This window comes from Haliaeetus leucocephalus, unplaced genomic scaffold, assembly GCF_000737465.1.
Source record: "Haliaeetus leucocephalus isolate CR32 unplaced genomic scaffold, Haliaeetus_leucocephalus-4.0 Scaffold773, whole genome shotgun sequence".
In the NCBI taxonomy this organism is placed as follows: domain Eukaryota; kingdom Metazoa; phylum Chordata; class Aves; order Accipitriformes; family Accipitridae; genus Haliaeetus; species Haliaeetus leucocephalus.
In genome coordinates this window covers 3990800-4004379 of record NW_010973209.1, presented here as the reverse complement: position 1 = coordinate 4004379, position 13580 = coordinate 3990800, and the positions used below count along the sequence as shown (strand labels likewise).

The 13580-nt window shown below is 46.2% G+C and overlaps 1 protein-coding gene across 1 annotated transcript in view; it reads left to right on the top strand.

Moving 5' to 3' along the window:
* Positions 1-83: 83 nt before the first annotated feature.
* The window catches only part of UBASH3B (ubiquitin associated and SH3 domain containing B), a 74648-nt gene continuing 61151 nt past the window's right edge, over positions 84-13580 (top strand). The window contains exon 1 of the mRNA XM_010581427.1: positions 84-301. Coding sequence (XP_010579729.1) covers positions 141-301 — 161 coding nt within the window. The 5' untranslated portion in view covers positions 84-140. The remainder of the gene's footprint in view (positions 302-13580) is intronic.

The following is a 13580-nucleotide window of genomic DNA, read 5'->3' as shown; positions in this document are numbered from 1 at the left end:
GGGCCGGGCGGGAGCGCTGAAGCGGCGGGCAGGGGTGGGCGCGGAGGAGGGCTCTGCCCCGGCCTCGGCCCCCCGGCGGGGCGCTGGGCGCTGGCGGGTGTGTATGGCCCTGCGAGGGCGGCGATGGCTGCGCGGTGGTGATGGCCCAGCGCGGGCAGCCCGCACCGCACGCCATGGCTGCCAAAGAGGAGCTGTACAGCAAAGTCATCCCCCGGCGGAACCGGCAGCACCGAGCGGGGACCATCAAACATGGCTCGTCGCTGGAGATCCTGCTGTCCATGGGCTTCCCCAAAGCCCGGGCGTAAGTCGCCGTGCGGGCCCCCCCCCCCTTTTCTGAGACGCGACGGGCGCCTTTTCTGCTTCGCTGCTCCGGCCTGGGCGGCGGGGGAAGGCGGGATGCGCTGCCGGCAGCGGCCCGGGGATGCTGTCCGGGATGCGCCCGCTCGCCTCTCCCGGTCGCCTCAGCCAGGCGGGAGGGGTTGCTCCGGTTCCCGGGGTGTGAGGGAAAGGGGGGGGGGGCGGCAGGTGCCGTCCCGGTCTGCCCACCCCCGCGTCCCGCCCCCGCCGCCCGTGGGAGCCGGGGTGCTGAAGGGGCCTCCGGAGCAGCCCGCCCGGCGAGCGTCGCCGGGAAGTTTGGGCTCGCCGGGGAGGCGATTTGGTTTTTTGCACCCCCAAGTGGAAACGGGAGCCCAGCGTCCCTACGCTTGGAAAATAAAGAGAGTCCTTGGCGCAATTGCTTTGGCTAACTCGGTCACCCGGGAGATTTTCTTTAATCCGCGCACGGGTCTGCCGAAAAGGGACGGAGCAGTAGAAGAAAATTTCCCTAGTCCGAAGCGGCAGGTTTTTTTCTTGCCCAGTTTAGCAATGCCCCGGTGTAATCTCCTTGCGTGCGCTTACGCTTTAAATTAATGAGGCAGCAACCTAATGATAACTTAATAATGACTCTCCCGGTTTTAAGCGTAGTGACTCCTGAAGTGGGACCGTGCGCTTTCGGATGCAAATGAAGCCGGCGGGGATTTGGATGATTCCTTGATCTGCTTAAGTTTTCCTTTTGTCATTGATACCAATCAGAAGTCAGTGGTTTGGCAGCCTGTCTTTGTGCAGTTTTCTTCTAAACATACGAGATACACACATGCAGTTTTAAGGACACGTGTCATCTGTGGATTCATGAGGTTGCTGTGGATCCACTAGCACGTACAGAAAATCTAATGCGTGTTTTCCACTGTCCTACTTATGCTCCTGATGTCTGTCAGTGATCTATAGTTATCTATTGAAATCAACATACAGCATTTATATACAATGAATGCAAACAGAGGTAGTAGGAGTCTGGTGACTTACTTCATGCTCTGCTTGTTTGGAAAACCAGATGTGCATCTTTCAGTGTAGCTAGGGAAAAAAACAGCTTGATACTATCAATGAAACTAGTTATTACCTGTACAACAGTGCCATCAAGGCTGACAGTCAGCCCTGGTCTTACCTAACCGTTAGCTGAGGAGCTATGTCTGTGGTTCATATTCCTGCCCAAGAAAACACTAACATTTGACAAAAAAAGGACCCAAAGCTTCATCATACAAGACAGGGAAGGCTAAAGGCAGAGAGCAAGCCAGAGAAAGGGGTAAAACATCCCCAACTGCGAAGAGTACTTATTGCAAATATAACCGGCCAGATGGGTAAAACTGTCTTGATACTAAATTCAAGATACTCCGATATAACCCTGTTTGACAACTCAGCCATCTGCTGGGCGGGGGACCACTTTCCCAATCTGAAGTAGCGACTAGTGCCTCTATTCCAGCCCGCTGGAAATACTACAAATAATTCATCATTAAAATTCAGATAAGAAGCAAAACGGAAATAAAATCAGCAACTAAGTACTGCCACCAAGGGTACACTATGGAACGGCACACAGGTTGGGAAGCATGAGAGATAGGACTGCATGGCAAAAGGACATTCCCTAAAGGTCACTGCTTCCCAGAAGCTGTTTTTTAACTCCCAAGCACATTACTCTGCAAGTGTGAGTGAAAGACATTACCGAGTTGCCAGGGAGGTAAAAACACCCTGTCTCCCAAAGTCGGTATTGAGAAGTAGCCTTAGAACAAAGTCCTTTTGAGAGTCTTCTCCCAAAACTCTCCCAACCCGTTTTCTACCCCAAAGCCACAGTTACAGCAGGAGACAGAGAATTCAGTGAAACGGCGGATTTCAGATCTGTGCCTGTAGATCCTGCATAGAAATACAAGCCAGGCTGATACTTAAAAGTGGTGACCATCTGTTTGGATGGCTTGTGCAAAACAGAGCTCCAAGTTGTCAGACTAGTCTGTCAGGCGTGTCACAAAATGCCATTGCTGTTGGCATCAGTGGCCACCTGGCTTCTTGTTAAGAGCCAGGGGGGATTGATGGGGGCAGGGGACAGAGAGGACTGTTGAAGCCAGGGTAAGAGACACAGGAGCTACCTGGAGATCCCCAGAGTGCTGCTTTCAGATGTGGTATTGAGACAGTACCGAGGTCCTGGAGAGTACTGACATTGCCTAACTCTCAGCTTCTAATTCAGCTCGAGTAACTTCATGTACCTCACACCCATACTAATGGACAGCTTTTGTCTCTTCAAAACTGAAATAGTTAATTATTTGATAGTACTTCTCCATGCTTACAGTTTATAACAGCAATAAGAGCTCAGATGGCCAGGATGATCCTGGACTCGCGCTGCTGACAGAAACCAAGGATTCTCACGTTCATTTTATTTTCCTGGTTCTGTGTTACTTTGGGCAAGCCGCTTCCACCCTGTGTATGCTAAAATAATCAAAGGTGAAAGACTAAATATGATTTCCAAGTATTACTGGATAGTTAGTATAGCCTAGCTCAGTTAAGGGTAGAAAATAGTATAAGCCAGGCTGAAACCAAGAGAGGATGTCACAGGCGTTTATGCTTCAGGTATCAAGTGCAAAACTGCCACGGATCTTTTGTTCAAATCAAGGCATTATTAAATAAGCCTTTATTTGTCAATCCTGTGTGTGGTTTATGGGGGACTAGGGATATGGGGTCCATCAAAGAAAGACACACCCTTCCTTTCCGAACGAAGATAAATTGAGAGCAGGTATTGAAATTAACAGAGCTCCACCGATGTCGATGTCCCACAACACAGACTGAGACCCTGGAGGTTTTCCCCTTTCCCCCACTAAAGTCCTTGTCGGCACAGTTAGAACTAACAGCTCTATCGCGTGCTCCTGGACAGACGTCTGTCTGTCTCTTTTCCTCCTTCCCAGCAACAGCTTCAATTCAGCTGGGCTACTCTAAATTACATGGTGATGCAGTGATGTACAAACCACCTTTGGATGCATTTACCTGTGGGTGACAATTGCTCAAACCAATGCAGTATGTCACTGCTTTGGACTATTACCGTGAAGAGCTGTTCTATTTTGGGATTTTTCGTCAGCACACAATCATTATTTTTTTATTTTGCAATTAGCCCATTATATTACGTACTGTCTAGTCACACAGGAGAAGGCTGTCCCTATCCCGAGCGGTTTCTGATTTAAACAAAGGAAGGAAGGCAAAGGTGATGTTATGATTGCCATTTTGCAATTTGGGCACTGAGGCAAGCATTTTACCCAGGGTCACACAAAAGTCTAACCAGATCCCTAGTGTCTCAAGACCCTGAACACAAGAACAGGCTTCCTCTAGAAAGAGATTTCACACAACTGTTATTTCCCAGTTGCTCTGAAATATTGCGCCTCATCTTGTTATGGATCTACTGTCAGTGGTTGCACCCACAGATCTAATCTGACTGCCAGCACCTCTCATTATTGTGTGATAATCCCTATATAGGTGTTGATAGTCTTCCTGAGAGTAAATAGAAGGGGAACCACAATGTAGTTTACAGACCATTGAAACCACGGGGGATCCCTTAAAACTGTTATGCATGTACAAGACATCAAAAAAATCTGTGCATAACATGCATCTCTGTAAAATGGTAAACACAGGAAAATTTAATGATGGACTGCAGTTTCTTTCAGGATGGAAGAAGGCCTTTGACCAAAATTAAATTATTGGAACTAATATAGGGATAAGCAGTTGAAATGCTCTAGCCTGTATGGTGCAGAAATCAGCGTGGCTCCAGAGTCTGTAAAATTTCAGTGATTCACAGATTTTAAAAGTTTTGTGTCAGAATTGAAACTCCTCCAAAATATCCTCAGAACCAGAAAGTTAAAATTCTAGTATGAGAAACAAATCCTGCTTTCTTTGTTTTAATTCTGGGTGCGCATATGTGCACGAATATATAAATATATAAAATCTAAAACGTTACTTGAGTTTCTGCATACAACTCTGAATTCAAGCCACAGCCCCGAGGTACTGTTTCAGAAGAGATACAGACCTAGAAAAGTGAAGATAATTCTCTGGCCTCTGTCATTACTCAAACTGGGTAAATCACTGTCCATAAACAGAACACTTAAATTACAGGCATCATGCTTTTTTGGTTGCCATGCTCTGAGTGATAAGCATAAGAGATAAGCTCTGTTCTTGATACAGGTGGCAAAGCTTTCCAAAACTAAACTGATGCTCCTTCCCATCATCTCAGCCTGAAAAAGGGGAACCTTCTTCTACAGACAGGTCCATAATGTTGGTTTAGTGCGTAATGCTGTGCTCCTGGGTGGATCTGCTGACGCTAGACGTAATTGCAAATACTTCCCCCTCATAAAAATGGGATAGACAGAAATATTGTAGAGTTTACCATGAATCAACTTCACTGCTTCCCCTGTGCTACGCATTTCCTCCTTCCTCCCTCTCACAAAAGACCACCTGGGTTTAACTCTGTGTTCATGGGCATGAAGAGGAGTTAATTCACAAAGCTGTACCACATTTCCCCTGGTCCTGAAGAGAAGCAAGCCAGTCTGATTTTGATTTCGTTTCTCGGTAACTATGAGAATTTAGGACTATTAACAGTTTCATTATTCTCAAAGAAAAGAAGCTGAGATCCAGTTTACAAACAGTAAAATCTTCACTTGTGTTTTGAAAACGTTTTCTAGGCTGCTAAAACATGTTTTGCCTAGTAACAGACGTGGCAACATAGCAGTAGTTCAGCACAGAAAGGCTGCAATGTCTTTCATTCCTCTAGGGTTTGAGCTGGATTTGGGAAAATACTGCATGGAAAATAAGTGCTGTAGATAAACTTTTGATTTTGAAGTGGTTTCTGTTCCTTCATGGCCTTGCCTTCAGGGTACTAGTTTTCTGCAAATACTCTTGGCTGAAATTCATCTTACTACAAAGGACCATCCCAAAACATAGACATCCCGTAAGTCCCACTTGAGCCCAAGCTTTAGAAGGGCTTTCATAATTCACAGTGACTTGTGTTGGCCCAGGGTGTGGAGGGAAGCCCCATCCCAAGTGAAGAAGTTGATGCGTGGAAATGTTTCTAGAAGCAACAGTTTAGGCGGCTACATTGAAAGTGGCTTTCCAAGTTTGTTAACAGCGCTGGAGGAAATCTTCAGCTATGAGAATAGAAAATCCAGGTGGTGTAGCTGCAAGGGCTTAGGCAAAAGCTTCCCCTAATGCCGTGTCTGTGCTCATCATTCAAGACAGCGAGTTTTGGGCTTGCCTAGAGCTGCTGGACCGCGCGGTAGAGAAACCGTCTAACCAAAATACTTCCGTTTCCAGTACTGCATATCAGCCGTCAGGCCGATGGACATTTTTAAGTAGGAGCTTCTTAGGAAGTGTTTGTGACCTGTTTACGCTCTCCAGATAGTGAAAGAGGAGGAACTTGCTGGAGGTGCACCCTTTGGCAGATCACTTGGACAAGACCTGCTTTCCTACTGTGACCCTCCCTTTCTATGTGCCTGTTTGAGCTTTTGTCAGAAGTTGAGAGGCATGCAGCTCTTTGCCCATGCCGGGGTTTAACGGATGAGATTCTGCATTGTAACTTGAGCAACAGTTTGAGCAATTCACTGGTCTAGTTCATGTATTGCAATTCCTAGGTTCAGCACTGAGGCCTCTGAACAATTTTGTACATCTGTGCTGGAAGGGATTCAACAGGTTTGCACTGCGCAGTGGAACATGGATACTGTGATTGAGTTAGCAGCTGCCAGGAGGGTGCACTGGAGAAAGGCTTGAACAAACGTACATTTGGGACCGAGTCCTGCGGCTGCTCTGCATATGGATTTTTTTTCGTTGGCTTTATTGCAGATTTCTGCTGTGGGACCGAGAGGTGATTGCTGCAAGTATTCAGACTGTTACATGCCAGCGGCTCCACTGTGTTTGGTGTGGGGGAGATCTCTATCAGACGGTTCCTTACTTTAAAGATTGAAAGTGATAAAACATAGAGGGGTCTTTATTTCCCCTGTATAGTCTGGAAACTGAGGCACAGGGAAGTTTAGATATATACGTCAAATGTGTAGTTAGGCTGGCACTTGCACCTAACTCTGTAGAGTTTCAGTCTGTTAGCTTAATCACAAGACTTAGATATCTGGTCTAAGTAGAACATCTCTTTCCATGACATTGTATAAAATTTTCAAATGGAGAGAGACCTTCTCTTATCAGAGGCTGAAGAAGTCATTCCTGTGATAAGATCACACTCTAAAATAATAACGGCAGGAGTAGCACTCCATGTTACCTCAGTGGTTCAAGATACTATATATGTAACTGCCATTAATCATATCTCATAGTTGGGAGAAGTGGAACAATCAGATATTCAGGTCTGATACTGACAAACAAAATGCTTCTGCCACAAACATCAAGAAAATGGTTTAAGGACAGAGCATCCCTATACAAAGATTGCTCACAGTACAGCCAAGGTCAGCGAGTCACTGCAATACTTGCTGCGTAAGTGCTAGCTGCCCAGGAGGCAAGCTTGCACAAGTTCAGGAGAGGAAAAAAAAATACCAACACCTTTATAGTGCCTTCACACACCATGCTTCGTTGGGATCTCATATTTAAATGTCTGAGTAGCATCACCACATGCAGCGAGTCCCCGGTTCGGTGGCAAGTCAGCCAGAAGACAGCAATCCCTGGATTTCTGAGATGTGTTTTTCAGGGCTATCTAACTTTGGCAAACACTGTAAGAGCTGTCAGAAAGTTTCCTGGTCCCTGAGTGCTTAGTTCATTTTGGTATCGAAATAACATGGTGACAAGAAAACATTTGCTTGTGCTTCTGTCTCCCTGGTGATTTTTTTGTCTTGGAGCAAAGGTCCTGAACTTGATCCTACCCTCTAGACTGGGAAGGAGAGGAGCTTCAGAAAGTGCACCCCAGACCCCACATGTCCCTGACAGAGCCTGAAAAATTACTTTGTGCCTTCTGTGTCAAAACCCCAAGCAGTTAATAACTTGATCCTTAGTATGCAATTCTCTTTCAAGCTACATATCAGTTTGGAGTGATACAGATACCAGTGTTATCTTCTCCTTTTCTGTCCTTTCTTCTCTCTCGCTTCACAGACCTGATACTTCTGTCAGGGCCCAGTTTAAATTTACTGATGAGATTCTCAAGACAAATTCTCGCTAGAGAAACTCATGATTTCAGATATCCAGCATGGACTATTTGAATGGAGCCTTGTCTGCATAAAATGCTGATTAGTCTTCCCCCTTGGAGGCTTGGTGACAGTGTTGGCCTGTTTCTGCAGAATTCTGCAGCACTTACAAAGCCTTCTGGAAGTTTACTCCTAGATTACTGCTGCCACTTTGCTATGCAAGAGCCGATGCTCAAAGGGTGCTGCCAGCCCTCAGGACCTCCTGAACAAATACACTGACAGAAGTCAGGGGGGAATTCTGCTCTTTGAAAGATCATGAGCAAAAGTTTCAAAAAAAAAAAAAAAAAAAAAATTGGTGCTTTTAAATGTCAAGTGCTGGCTCCTGATGAGACTTGCGTTTTTAAGTCACCTTTGAAAGTGAATCTTAGGCTCCCAAGTCTTGCTCACACTTGAAAACGTTGCCCTAGGTTTTAACTGGCACTCATAGTGGATTCACAGCATGTGTTCTGCAATTGCAAAAAGAATAGAGACATCCGTGTGTGTGTCTGTACTGCACCAGTCTAATTATCCTCAACAAGCAGAGTCATCAAAAGAGCTGTAGTTTAGCAGCTGACAGCGTTTTGGATTCCATCACCAAGACTCGCTGCAGGCTTTGTGCATTACAATGGGGTGCGCCGCGGCGCCTGTGTCTTACTCACCCCCTATATAAACAGACCTGAAAAGAATAGGCCTCGGCTTTGCTTGGCATTATTCCGTCTCCAGCATATCCTATGCTGCCCGGTCGTGCACAAAGACTGAATCTAGAGAGCAGCGTAAAGTGGAGGGGCAAAAAACAACAGCAAGAAATAATGGGATGGGTTGAGGGAACGGCTCAAGTCACTGCAACAAAGCAGCTGACAACCTGCATAGACATCTTGTACCTCTTGTCTGTGTTCATAAGACACAGGTGCTGCCCTTTCAAATCTATTCTCCCAATCCTTCTCCTGAAGCTTTGACAAGTCCCAGCAGCAAAAGGTGCTTTTTAAGGTACTCCCAAACACCCGCAACTCACGGTAGGCAGCTAAGAGATGTCGATCTCTCACACCTGGGGAGCAGGAGCCGTTGTTCCTCCATTCCCTGAGAAGCCTCAGCCTTCCCGTGTTTTACACGGGTTCCCAAAAGAATAAAGATCGGCATGGAGAGCAGAGTTGCACGTGCAGATATGGCGGTATCCTGACAGGTATCATCAGGACCTGAGACGTTTCTGTCCCCCACCAAGGAGCTGCATTAAATTTAAACAGAAAGCAAGCAACTATAAACTGGAATGAGTGACAGGAGGTGCGTTTGATGCCTTTGCTTTCCCCAGACACCAAATTCAAGTCCTTGAGACTGACTGAAGTCTCCTGTCATTGCCAGCACGAATACCTTGCAGGCCAGTCCCTGTCAGCAGGAGATTAGCATGAAAATGCTGGCGAAAGGTTATTCACGTGGCTGAGCAAACAGCAGCCCTGAGTAAACGTTGGGATATCTGTCTTCTGTGCTAGAAATGCAGAGGCATACCCAAAGACGGGTAACTCTGATAAACACCCTGGCCTTCCATAGCCTGACATCGAAAGAAGTTTTAACTGTATTTCGCTCACACCCATCCCCCCCCCCCCGCTATTATCAAACGCAAGTCAAGTGCCACTTTTTTCTCTTTCTTGTAGTATTAGGTAGGCTCTGCAGTTCGCGATAGCGCAGAATTAATCATTCGTGGTTGGTGACGGTGAAATAATCACCAGTGTAGAGACGGGTGTGTTTCAGAGAGATTTTTCATCTCCTGATTTGTAAAAATTACTATTTTCTTTCTCCCCTACCTAATGAAATATAGCAAGTTCTTACACGACGCAAATCTCATTAATGGCCTGACTCAGCAAAGACCTTGAGCACATGCTTCTCTTGAATGGCTGAGATTAAGACGTTCGATACATTTCTACCGAGCATGAAGGGCGATGCATTAAATGCCATTGGAAGTACCTGAAATAAAGTGGTACTGTTTTACTTCTAAGTGGTTCCTCATTTTATTGAGAGCGATTGAATCAGTTTCATGACGCAAATTTCAAGCCCCAAGTTCATGCTGACGTGAAACACTAGTGTTGTTTTTCCCTTGTATGGCACCAGTGAGTAGAAGCCTGATTTTTATGCACCACAATCCTGTTGTGCTGGGGGCTGTGCAAACAGAAAAGGAAAACATCATCCCTGCTGCAAGAGCCGGCAATCCAAATATGAGCCAGAAAGAGCAAATGCCTGGAGAGGAGGGTAAGGAGAGGCCACACGAGGAAGCAGACAGTATCATCTCCTGCTGACAGGCAGTGATCCCATCGTTGCCTCCAAAATCCTTTACTCCCAGTTGTTACCCGTAGTTACAGCAAGTTAGATTGATGGGTGAAATTCACAGCTGCATGAGAATGGCAATGTTATGAACAGCTACTTTGCAATAAGTATCAGTTCCCATTTTACAGACAGAAAAATTTAAAATGAGACAATACATCAAGTCGCTTGATGCCAGAGAGGGCATCTTAATTAACATTTGCCATCCACTTGAGACAAAGGGCACTCCAGAATTGCAGGCTGTAAATGGTGTCAATGATGTCCTGCTCCCTTGTTCTACTATTATATTGAATTTATGCTTCACAATCAATATTTCTTTCTGAGACTAGCTGCCAAGTCCTAGCAAGTGTCAAATCACAATATATTACCCATGGATACGTTGCAGTCAGTTCTCCCAGGCACTGTTCAAAGAAATCTCAAACTAAACAAGAATGGGATCTGGTTCATATTCACACTAGTCCATGGGCAGTGCAGACAAACCTTGGAGTAAATGTAATTTACAGCTGCACCTTACAAGACACATTTATGTTCCCTTTACAGTCGCTTCGACCCCCTCCCGTAGCATAGCTGTATCATAAATGCATTCATGTTTTAAAGGGCGAAGCCCTCTGGTAGTGTATATCAGCCCAGTACCATTTACTTTTGTTGGAACAACACTAATACAGGCCGGCTGAAGATCTCACCCAGAAATAACCCAACTTTCATTGCTTTCATTGCTCATTCCTTTTTAGAGAAATTGGGTTTTTACACCATTCCAGTAATGCAAAGAGTCTGTGTATAAATAAGAATCAGTACCAAAGCCTCTGGGAGAAAAATATCAACCTCAGGTGTTTCTTGCCTATTCGCAGCACATTTTTAAGTTAGGGCCGCAGAGTCTTTTATAAAAAGAGTGACTCCAGCTCTGTGCCGCAGCGCAGCTACCCGCTGCCCAGCTGCTCTGTGCTGGGGGAGCACCGGGGCCGCACAGCTCTTTCCAGAGCTGGTGCACGTAATAATGTTTTCTCGGGCAGCGTGGGTGCAGCTGGCTCCCCAGGTACCCTGATTACTTGGGTCTGAAACACATCAGCCAAGCGTAGCAGGCTGGGGAGAGGATGAGTCAGGATGGGTCCACAGAGACCCAAATCACGCACGCTCCCTGCAGCGGGCAGATAGCTTGTGCCGTGATGGCGCAGGACAGCTGATGCTGTTTTCCTTCCAATATTACAGTGATTACAGGTTCACTGCTCCACAAACATCCGTCGTCTGTGCTGTTTAACCCCCTCGCTTCTCAGAGTTAGCCCAGATGTGGACAAGGGGCCTCCTGTGTGGGGTGAGTTGCACAACTGGGACCTCTTACACCAACCTGGAACCAGCTGTGTGGGGGTATTTTAAGTCTCGCTGACCCACTCCCCCGTGGTATTTCCTCTTTTCTCCCTAAGGTGGAATTTTCTCCTTGCAAATGGGAAGATTGGTCTTTAGAAGAATTCTCCATTTCATCATCCAGCTTCCCAAAGAAGCTCATCAGATACTATCTCTGAGAGAGGATTTAAGTCCCTAAGAAGACCCTGACTTTGGGGGTCTTTCCGATTTCCACCACTTCCTGCCCCAAAGCTGCTGATCCTTATCGGGATCAAAGGATTTTAAGCCCTCGGGGATTCTAAGGGGGAGAATGGCGCGTTAGAAGTGCTTGGTGTGGCTGGGGGTTGGTTTGATTCCCATACGCCTACCAACATTTGACAGCCACCGTTTGTACAGCCTTGAACTCCTTTGGAAGTGCATCGTGCAGAGAGAAACTTGGGCTGGTGCTTCGCCCCTGTGATTTCAGCCTAGGCTGCGTCTTACTGACTCGAGCACCCCAGAAACGTGTCTCGCCAGGCTTCTTGTGTGAGTCAGCCTAACCAAGGGCTCTGGGCAGCCCGCTGCGAATCTTTTCATGTTCTCCTAGGAAACTCCTGTGACCAGCTGCTGATTTCTTTGCTTGTGCTTGGTGTTTAGATAGGCCCATCTGCTGCAAAGTGAACTTTAAAAGGGTAGAGCCAAGGCCGCCCAGCTAAAATGTGACGACAGGCGGGAAAAAATGAATAGGTCTTTTAGGATGACGCAGAAACGGGCTGCAAGAGCCTGAGGCCAGATTGGCAGAACGACATTTGGAAGTAGGTACTGGGATCCTTTGGGCTTAGAGATCCCTTAGCATGGTAACAGGATTGCCATGTCTTAATGATCTTTCCTCCCTCCATTCGCACCCCTGGTCTCTGTTCCACCAGTCTGCATGACAAATGGAGATAAAATTCTCCTGTTGCTGTTGCTGCCATGGGCTCGTTTCAACCGTAGGACTAAGAGCTTGCTGAGGTGTCATAGGATTTTCCTGGACGACAGCTTAAGAATTTTACATACTTGCTGTCACCAGCTTGCTCTAGGGGAGAAGGATGGCAGAGACATCATTTCAGTCCTTCCTGACAGCCGGTGGGGTTATGCAGATACGGGAAGGGATGAGGGCAGCGTATGCCAGAGCATGCAACCTAACACACCCTGTCTTACTTCTGCGGGAGTGAGGGGCAGTGAAGAGGACACAGTCACCAGGGGTCTGTTTATCATCCTTTCTGTCAGTGGAAAAACTTGTCAGATCTAACAGGAAGCTCAAGTGAGCAATGCAGCGAGAGCCGCTGCAGAGCAGCCCACCCAGCAGACCGGCTGCTGGCTTAGGAGAAGCATCTGCCTCGGTTCTTTGCGCCACAGCCGGCTTCAAGGGCAAGGTGCTGCTTTCTTTCAGCCTCAGGTGCCCATCGGTGGAGGAATATAGTAACTCCCTGTCTCACAGGTGTTTTAGAGGATAAATACATTAAAGATTGGGAATATAAAGGTGCGAGCTTTGATAGTGATGGGGCATAGGGCATGTATATGGACCACAAAAAGGGCATGATTTCCCCCCCCGGGATCACCAAAAGCCAAAAAAACCCCCAAAAACCATTACTTAACAGCACACAGGAGAAAGTTGTATTGCTGGGGTTTGGGTTTTTTTTCTTTGCAAATGAGAGTTGAGTAACCGAAAGAAATTTGCTATGAAACCTGAGTGCTTTGCTGTGTCTGGAAACCAAGCCCTTTTCAGAGGTCAAAAATGGATTACCTAAAGTCAGCAACCACCTTGGAAAATCTTGGCTAACTGATGCTCAGTGTCTCTGCAAATTAAACACCTCCCAACAAGCATGAAAGCATTATAAGGTATTTGCCTGAGGACACAAAGAGAGTCTCTTGCAGTACTGGGTTTAGATCTCAGTAATTTCGATTTGCCATCAGGCCATAAATAACACAAAAATGTACTCTTACGTGGCAATTAGATACTGTTCCAGGCACCTAGCTCAACTTTCCACCTACTAAATAGTATTTCATTTTTGCTGCAGCATATCCCCAAGTCTTACAGGACCTTTGATGTGACTTTCATTACAGTAAGACATGAAATTTTGTGGTTTCATAGGTTGGGTGTAAGTAATGGTAAGGAAGGAATCCTTTTTCCATGCTGCTTTATCTTTCCCTTACTTGCAACACATTAGTTTTGAGTGTCAGGAACATGCAGTCAGTTTATTTGTGGAGCATCTTTCTAATCACAAAAGTATTTGAAGCAGTTGTACAATTTGGATGAGATTATGCAAATGGATTGAATGTTGTGACTAGATAATTGTCCCTTTGCTTCAAGGTATGCGTCAAAGCAGAGACAAGTTTTCAGTTGGAATGAAAATTCCTGAAAACTACGGCTTTTTTGTTATTGTTATCAGTGGTCGGTGCAAAAACAACTGGTGAATCCTAGAC